Raw genomic sequence first — 9,205 nt, 5'->3', positions numbered from 1 at the left:
TAGATAGATAGATAGATAGATAGATGATAGATAGATAGATAGATAGATAGATAGATAGATAGATAGATAGATAGATAGATAGATAGACAGATAGAGCACATAGAAGACATTCTCATCCCAAAAAGGGAAACTAGGAGTAGAAAGAAAGCAGAAGCTTCTTATGGGCTGGTGGTTGGACCGCCTCTGAGAGCTTTGCTCCTTCAGTCTAGGGCAGGTCAGTTTGAAGACAGATAGGATGGTTGCTTGGTCTGCAGCTGTGACATGTCCAGTCCCAGCCTCGAACTCCTTGAACCAGCTCACCAGCAGGAATTGGTGGAAAACAGAGACCCACAAGGCCTTTCGTTTAAGCTGCCAGACTTTCATCCCAAGTCAGGAAGATGCCAACCATCTTGGAAATTCATCACCTTTATAACCTAGGCAGGGGCCCTCTCCTTATCTGTCTGTCTACCAGGGAGTCTAATCCCTAGTCTCTCAAACTCATATGAAGTGCCAGAGTTTCTAGCCCTGCTTGTGTGGCAGGGCAAGACAAAGAAGAGAGGATTCACCATCTTGCATTTTTGCTGAGGTTATTTCAGGTTTATCAAGAATTTGAGCTCCTTGATGGAGAATCCCACATGAAAAACTGCTCAACTCCATTCTAGGACCCAAGGCCAAGAAGTCTCAGATAACTTAGCTTAAGATAACTTAAATCGCTTGCTTGTGCAAACCTCCCCCTGCAAGTGCTGAGAAAGATACCAGGATGTGGTCTTGACCTTTAATAGCCCCTTGGTGTAAATGTTTAAGGCCGCGCTTGGGTCCCTAAATACCTGTGTAGGCCCAGCCAGCTGGAATAGAGACTGAGTGGTCATCTCTGTCAGGCTCCTGGCAAGGCCTCCACTGCCTGTCTCACCTTATTCCAAGCACTGTCTGCTGCCTTCAACCCTTCCCTGGAGTTCAGTGATCTCCTGAACCCTCTCAACCCCTCCCTGACTCCTATCACTAGCCAAGAGCCAGCAAGTAGAGGTCCTCACTGTGCTAATTCTTGTCTGGGACACAAGAGGCACGTGTCTAAGGCTGTGAACTAAGTTTGTTGGTTATTGTTTGGTTTTGTTTGTTTCTTTGTTTTTTGAGTCCCCAGATCATGCCAGAGCTTTCAAAATCATGCCACAGAGCCCATCCTACAAACACTCCATCAACACTCTCCCACTGAGGGACAGACGTGAAAGGTCTCAGAAGTGGGATCCAAGAGGAACAATGAGACGGGTTGTTGGGAGCATGGAGTTTATTAGAAGCATTATTTGCCATGGACAGACTGACGGTAACAGAATGGTAGGAGCTTTGAGGAGAGTTCAGGGACAGTGTGGCAGATTCTTCTCAGAAGTACAATTGGGTCCAGGAGACAGAAGTGGGGTCCCTTCTTCAGGGCTCTTTGGAAGAAGCATTCTCAGCATGAGGCAGTAGGCAGATTCTCTTATTTCCCTACAGACATCAGGGAAGGAGAATGGGGAGCAGGGTCTGTGGCCATCCATAACCTTTGGATGATTGGGGCCTGCAGATTTCCCGCAGTGCTAGAGAGTCACGGTGTTCTCAATATGGTACCTGTCAGTACACGTAGGTGGGGAGGGGCTACTGCAGGGATTGTAGCTTGTGCTGCTGTCCAATCTGGATTCTAACATAATGGACTGTGATCCTTCTGGAAATTTTCTTGACTTCTGCTCCCAACAAGGTAAGGCAGCTCTCTGGGGCCCCGAGTTTCCCGCACTACTTGTTGGAGCACACCCAGTCCTCCTGCCCGTTCATGCTCCAGAAGCATCTTCCCTTCCCCAGCTTTGGGCAGGGCTCCGGGACCAGCTAAAGGCCCCAAGCTTGTGGGTGTTGGACCAGTCCAGCCTTTCTTGTGCAATCATCCTCTCTCCAGTGGGCTCTTCGTGCTAGAAGAAAGCTTGCTTGCGTCAGAAGCACCTGGTGAGAGGTGATTTCACCATCAGCCAGGCACTGCTGCCTGGTGCTCACTTGTCTTCGGGAATCAGCCTCTATATCTATCCAAGCAAAGCCGGGATCCTGACACTCAGCCATGATGAGGAGCGGCTTCCAGAGGGTGGCAAGACTTGCCCACCACAGAGCTCTACTGAGAACCCATCTCCTGCCCAGACTCCACCAGGCCTCAGCATTCGGATCATCCACAGACTCCCTGGTAAGTTCCCAAGGAGTCAGACGAGCGCCCTTCCTCTCTAAGGGTGTAGAGCTCGAACACCCTCGATTCTCTTTGCCTGCCTTATTTCTGGGCTGTTACAGAGCTGTTTGGTTTAGCAAAGGGAAAATGCTTTGGAGTACTTACTAAGCCATATCTCAGAATAAATCTAGTAGGACAAACCCTGGCCCAAATCCTGTGTACCCACCAGCAAATCTCTTATAGGGCTCACACTGCCACAGATAAGTAGGGTATCCCCAGACAAAAGCCTGTCGGCTTGCTTATTACCCACAGAAGAGACTAATGAAAGACATATGGCAGATGGCCACATAGCCCCTGTCCCTGGCCGTAATAGTACACTTCCTTGGGGCCTGAAAGCATTTCAAAGAAGCTGCCGAACAGGCCCATAAGCAACTAGCCACTCCTCTGCACCGTGTGGCTGGAATGGCCAGCTCTCATCCCCATCCCAACATCCCCACTTTTTAAACACCCCTAGGTATCTCCAAACCCCTACAAGGAAGATGGACTCTTTCTTCGGGTAACACTCCATCAGACAGAACTCAAATGCCCCAAACCCAGACACAGACTAAATGATGGTCCCATGGCCCAAGAACAATCCCCCACCTTCCAAGATGTCATCATACCATTCTGATTTTTCTTGCCTAGGTTGCAAGATTCTGTCCAGAGAAAACAGATTTAAAGGATTATGCCCTTCCCAACTCCAGCTGGTGTCCAGATATGCTGAGCCTATACCAAGAATTCCTGGAGAAAACCAAATCAGGCGGGTGGATTAAAATACCCTCCTTCAAGTCCAACAGAGAACATATCCAAGGGCTTAAGCTCCCATTAGGGCTGGTAACTGACTCAGGTAAGACCAGTTCTGAAAGGGTTGAAAAGCACACATACACACACACCTTCACCCACCCATCCACACCTCCATCATCCCACACACACCTCTGCCAGCCCCACACAAACACACCTCCATACACATACACCTCTGCCCACATACACATACCTACACATACACACACACACACACACACACCCATCCACACCTCCATCATCCCCCATACACCTCTGCCCATCTCACACATACACACCTCCACATACACAAACACCCCTCCATACACATACCTACACACACACGCACACACACACACACACTTCTCTACCCACAATGGGGGACCTTGCCTGAAACCCTCAGTGAGTTCAACTTGCCGCCTTTCTCTGGTTTGAAAACATTCAGGAAGACTAGTCATGGTGGCACACAAATTCCAGCACTCAGAAGGCAGAGGCTGGTGAATGTGAGAATTCGAGGCCAGCCTGGGCTACAAAGCCACCCAGGACTCCATAGGAAGAATTTTCCTCCAAAGAAAAGGGGGAAAATATTATCAAAATAAATTGCATGACATTCCCCAAGGATCAGTACAATAAAAAATGTTGAGACATTCAGGAAGGAAATTCATGAGCCCGCAGACCGGGGGCTGCTCTCCTGGTCTCCTCCCTCTGCAGACTGGCTGTGGATGGGAAGCCTACCCGCACTGGTCTCTCTGCCTGGCTCCTTTACTTGGTGTAAAGGGAGCACACCCGAGTGGCAGCTTTGCTTCCAGCTGAAGCCCAGCTGGAGCATTGCCAGTACAGGGTTCTGCTCTTTCTGGCATCTCAACAATGGCTCTTCCCTCAGCTAGCTTTGTCCCAGCCCCTCCCTTCCATCCTTGTAAAATCCTTTGGGCTTCTCCAACCTACTACAGGTCTCAGCTCGCCACCTCTGCTCAGCTAGGCAGAATGGTACCCGGAGACATACAATGAATTTGATTGACAGAGCTGCCACCTTTACCCTGTCCTGCTCTCTGTCTCTGTCTGTGTAGGTGTGTGTGTCTGTCTGTCTTTCTATGTTTTCTTTCCTTTTCATTCATGCATGTGGGTGCCTCTCAGTAACGAATGAATGACATAACTAGTAGGTGACCTTTGGACCCATGGTACCAGCCAAGCAGAGGCACCAAGCCAGGCATGGTGCCTACCCTTAGTCCCAGCAGAGGCAGGTGGATCTTTTAAGTTCGAGGCCAGTCTGGTCTACAGGGTTAGTTTCAAGACATCCAGGGCTACACAGAGAAACCTGTCTTGAAATGGAAAAAATTTTTTCTCTGGGCTGAGGAAATGGCTCGGTTGGCAGAATGCTTGCCTAGACCTGCACTTTATGAGTGTTTATCTCCGCACGACCCAGGCTCTCTGAAGACAACGGACAAGGAACTTGTTTTGTCCCCTCCTCCCCTGTAGAAAGGCTTCTTAGCAACAGGGGTGGGGTGTCCGGTCCTTTCCCCTTGCTCCTGTTGAATTCACAGTGCTGTGCCCTGACAGGTCCCCACACTCTGAGGTATCTCTGTTTCAAACTCTCCTCTCTCCCCAGACAAACAGGACTGGCGCATCTTTACCAGATGCATCCTGCTGGAAGGACAAGGCTATGAATACGTCATCTTTTTCCACCCATCTGAGAAGAAGTCAGTCTGTCTCTTCCAGCCAGGCCCCTACCTGGAGGGGCCACCAGGGTAAGGCCTCAGACAGGCCAGGACAAATTCCTCACAGATTCAGCTCAGCAAAGTGGGTCCAGCACCCACCAGGCCCTGGAGTCTTTAAAGACCTAAAATGGGGTGCAAGGAACTTCTTCTCAATGCTAGGCCTGTGAGGACAATCTGAGTTAGCTTCCCCAGGCTCCACATGCATGTATAAAGAATGCCCTTATTGAAGCTTCAGAATGTTCCAGAAATAAAAGTCCTAAGAGGCCAAGAACCTCTTCCCTTCTGAAAGTGAAATCCCCTAGGAGATGGGGTGGAGGGAATGTGGATGCGTTCCGTTCAGGGGTGCTGAGCTATAAGAAAAGGCAGAGTGGATGATCCAACACTGAGTGGGCTGAGAGTACAGAGAAGCGATTAATATCCACTGGATCCCAGGCAATGCAAGTGGGAAGGAATTGCCCACTGGCTAGGAGCCGCTCTGCAGAACCAGCATTTTGCCAGTGAATCCTTTGTCTGAGTAGGGAACTCAATCGATGAGATAGTAGTTCTTTCTATTCCCAGTACCTGGTGGGAAAATGAAGGCTGAGAGTGTTTTTGCAAGCTGGCCTAGCACACATGGCAGAACCAGGAGTCCAGCCAGGCGGTATGATGCCCCTAAAGCAGGGAGGAGAGCCTGAGGATCCCCCTGCAGCCTCAGCAGAACAGCGAGAGCAGCTGGCCTGAGTCCATGATGATCTGCACTTTCTTTCAAAGCCCAGATCTGTCTATGTCATTTGCACATTATCTGAGGGTGCCTTGGTATTCTCCCCTATCTTAACCAGCAGTGACAAAGCCTTGTCATGAAGTACAATTTGCATAAATGACAATGAAGTTTTCACAATTTCAAGTAGAACAAATGTTTGCACTGTCACACCAAACAAAGTGGGCTCTGGTGTTTTCCAGGCAGGGCTGCTCAGAAGCCTACCTTGCTGGCTCTTTAACAAGTCATAAGCTAACTAGCCTGCCTTGAAACTGCAGGTCCAGCATCGGCTGAGTGGCTGGTAGGGCGAAAGACGGCCCAAGCTCATGTTTCAAACACTAAATCAAGCTAAACATGGTAGTTCAGACCTCCCATCCCAGAGCTCAGGAGACTGAGGCAGGATTGTCACGAGTTCAAGTCTAGACTAGGATTTCAAGTGAGATCATGTCTCAAAAAGCAAAACAATAAAAGACTAATCCAAAGGTTCAGGGTTTTTTCCTCTCCTTTGAATGTACATGGCCTTCTGAAATGTGGCAGCTGCAGTCAGCAATTAGGTGATGAATCAGAAAAAAAATCGTCTCTATTAATCTTGTGAGGAAAGAAATTCTCTCGGTGCGGTAAAATAGCTGTATCAGTGAAGCAAAGAGGAAGGACCTACTGAAGCCCCTGGGGTGATCTCTGTGTGTCTTTCTTGTTTAGCTGCCTGAGATTGAAGATTCACATTTGGGGGACTCAGGGAAAAGAGAAAAGCTTGGGAGGTTTTTGGGAAAAGCATCCCAAAAAGGGGATTTTTCTAGTAGCCCTAACCCCAATCTTCACATCCCAATCTCCAGGTTTGCCCATGGAGGGTCACTGGCGGCCATGATGGATGAGACATTTTCTAAAACTGCCTATCTGGCTGGAGAAGGACTATTCACACTAAGTCTCAACATCAGGTTTAAAAAGTAAGTGTGAGCAGGGCGATGGTGGCGCACGCCTTTAATCCCAGCACTCGGGAGGCAGAGGCAGGTGGATCTCTGTGAGTTCGAGACCAGCCTGGTCTACAAGAGCTAGTTCCAGGACAGGCTCCAAAGCCACAGAGAAACCCTGTCTCGAAAAACCAAAAAAAAAAAAAAAAGTAAGTGTGACTCCCTCAGGCCATGGCCAAGGTCAGGGCTCTGTTTTATCATGGGGTTGTGTAAGCTCCACAAGTCTCATCTGCCAGCCAAGCTTTTCTCTAGTCCTGGGCCAGAAATCAACCTCTGCCATTCAACACCAGGAACCAACAAAACAGCCCCTGAACCTAGGGCTGCTTGTGAGTCCTGGAAGCAGGGTAAGGGAGGGAGGCCAAAGTTGGGAGCAGGTACGGAAATGAACTAGTTGCCCCCTCTTCCAGCTTGATCCCCGTGGGCTCTCTGGCTGTCCTGGACATTCAAGTAGAAAAGATTGAAGACCAGAAGCTGTACATGTCCTGCATCGCCCAGAGCAGAGACAAGCAGACAGTCTATGCCAAGTCCTCTGGTACCGACATCCTCATCCTCAGGCTGGGAAGGGGAGGGAAGAGGAGGGAAGAGGAGAGCTAATGATCTGGTCCCAAGCTGGGGTCTAGCCCTGTGAGGGTTGGGACTGGTACCTGCTAGAGACGTGGATAAAGAGAAAGAGAACAAAATGGAATTGTTTTCCTAAGTGAGGGTGACACTACCTGCACCGCAGGACAGTTTCAGGCGATGGGCAATCTGAGGCAAATGACCCATGCCCTCAGCACACTCCTGCTGCCCTGGTCCTGACTCTCAGCACTCAGCTCACTTTTTTCTTGCAGGTGTTTTCCTTCAGCTGCAGCTGGAGGAAGAGCCACCCCAGCAGCAATGACTATGCCTTCAGCAAAGTCAATGGTGAGGACTGGCCTGCCTGGGACTTCCACATAGCAGGGTCCCTGACAATCAGGTGGCAGATGCAGAAGAAGTCACTTTTAGCATCCCATAATCAGCCCAAAAACCTTCTATAGTTGGAATCAAAATTGTCGACGGGTCAGAGATGGCTCAGCAGTTAAAAACTCTTGCTGCTCTTTGACTGCCAGCACTGACATGGTGACTCACAACCATCTGTATCTCTTGTCCCAGGGGATCTGATATCCTCATCTGGCCTCCTTAGAGTACCAGGCATGCATATGGTACCTTACATGCAGACCAAGCACACATACACATAAAATAAATTAATTTTTTAAAGTTGTTTTGTCAAATTGATTTTTCAATCTTCCAGTGCCCACCTCCCACCAGCACCAACAGAGCACCCGGAGCTCCTGCCAAGTGCCAGGCACTAAGTGAGGTATCTGGTCCGCTGCATTGCGAGACAGGGTCACTGACCTGGAGATGCAGCCCAGAACACCATATCAGGATTATCTCACCTTCCCCTGGCTCCTGTCAGAAGATTATACAAATGTACTTCTGCTCCCCCTTCGGTAGTCTTCAGGATGTGTGATCTAGAGTAGCTTCGCTACCTAGACAACAAAATACTAATGATGTGATGTCTCAGTGTTAGAGTAGTTGACCGTTTGAGTTCTCCTTTGTATCATGTTAATAAAATCTTTTGTTACCTTCTCTCCCCAACACACACACATTTACATTGGGTATAAAAGGAAAAATAAACAAGGGCAATTTTCAGTAATCACTGGAATGCCCTCCCTTCTACGGTTTCTGTCTTATTATTTTTTATGTATCTGCATATCCTTTTTTTATATTTCTAATTTCCCACACCCCTACCCTGGTCCTTGACACAGACCTGGGTTCCAGGACCAGCACTGCAAAAAAAAAATAAAAAGTTAAGTGGGACCAGCTGTTAGGAGGGAAGGTGAGATCTTCCAAGCAGAAGGAAGTCTAAGAACAGAGAGGCACCGTGGTGTGAAAGAGCACAGGGGATCTTAAGGACCCCAAAGGACTGAAGGGCAAGAGACAGAGGAAACAGAGTGCAGCGGAGCCGGTACAGGCCCTAAATTCAGAATCCTCACCCCAGAGCATCAACTTTGCCTTTTATGCAACAGGAGCCTTAAAGGGTCTGGTGCGGGGTGGGGAGGTATAACGTTCTGTTTTTTGTAAAGATGACACTCGGAGCAGGAAAGAGTCAAGAAGACCAAAGGCAGAGAATTGGATAGGAGACCCCTGCAAGGCTCTGAGCTGGCGACAGTAGGGGCTGCACGGGTCAGATCCACAGATAGGAGACCTTTGGGGAATAAAAGAAGGACGTACACCAATTGTACAGAGTGTTAATCATCCAGGCAAATGCAAACCCGGCCCCGCCCCTTTGCAGAGGCAGAGTGACCACTCCCACACACACGGAGGGTAGTACCCTGACTCTGCACGCAGGTGCAAAGCTCCCTTTAAGAGACAAGCTCCGCCCACTCTCTTCCTCTTTCTGCAGTTTTTTTTTTTCTGAGGCAGGTCTCTATCTCCGTCTCTCTCTCCCACCACTCCCCCCCCCCAATTCCCCAATAAACTTCCTTCCCATGTAAGCTCTGTCTGATGGTGTGTTCGTCCCCCATCCTGGGAACCACAGTCCCACCTTGCGCTGCATATCATTTCGTAGACTGTATCTGTGAAGGGGAGCTGGCTGGCTGGGGGTTCCCAAGTGGCATTCCTGGGAAGAAGAGAGCTATGAACAGAGGTGGCGTGGCACTCGATGTATTCTGCACTGGGTATGAAGTGCTCAGGGAAACACCAGCAAGAACCAGGCTACTGAACAGGGAGAGCCACCTAAAAGTGGCTAATGTGGACTGGAAGGACAGAATCAAGAGGAACGACAGTGAAGTGC

General features: G+C 49.2%; 1 protein-coding gene across 1 annotated transcript; it reads left to right on the top strand.

Annotated features, from left to right (window-relative positions):
• Nucleotides 1-2,053: 2,053 nt before the first annotated feature.
• Them5 (thioesterase superfamily member 5) lies at nucleotides 2,054-7,270 on the top strand. Its single transcript, XM_005357036.2, has 6 exons — nucleotides 2,054-2,173; nucleotides 2,837-3,038; nucleotides 4,578-4,716; nucleotides 6,256-6,366; nucleotides 6,798-6,922; nucleotides 7,221-7,270. Exons 1-6 carry the CDS (start codon nucleotides 2,054-2,056, stop codon nucleotides 7,268-7,270), a joined length of 747 nt encoding a protein of 248 aa, XP_005357093.1.
• The last annotated feature ends 1,935 nt before the right edge of the window (nucleotides 7,271-9,205 follow it).

This window comes from Microtus ochrogaster, chromosome 21 (genome assembly GCF_000317375.1).
Source record: "Microtus ochrogaster isolate Prairie Vole_2 chromosome 21, MicOch1.0, whole genome shotgun sequence".
In the NCBI taxonomy this organism is placed as follows: domain Eukaryota; kingdom Metazoa; phylum Chordata; class Mammalia; order Rodentia; family Cricetidae; genus Microtus; species Microtus ochrogaster.
Note: the sequence above shows the minus strand (reverse complement) of the source record. Positions and strands in the feature narration are given on the sequence as shown.

Bases quoted from the DNA above. Each gene is read 5' to 3' on its own strand.
- Them5 (XM_005357036.2), top strand. From the start codon at position 2,054: ATGATGAGGAGCGGCTTCCAGAGGGTGGCAAGACTTGCCCACCACAGA. The intron at 3,039-4,577 runs GTAAGACCAGTT...CTCTCTCCCCAG, and splicing joins AGGGCTGGTAACTGACTCAG to ACAAACAGGACTGGCGCATC. The intron at 6,367-6,797 runs GTAAGTGTGAGC...CCCCTCTTCCAG, and splicing joins CTCAACATCAGGTTTAAAAA to CTTGATCCCCGTGGGCTCTC.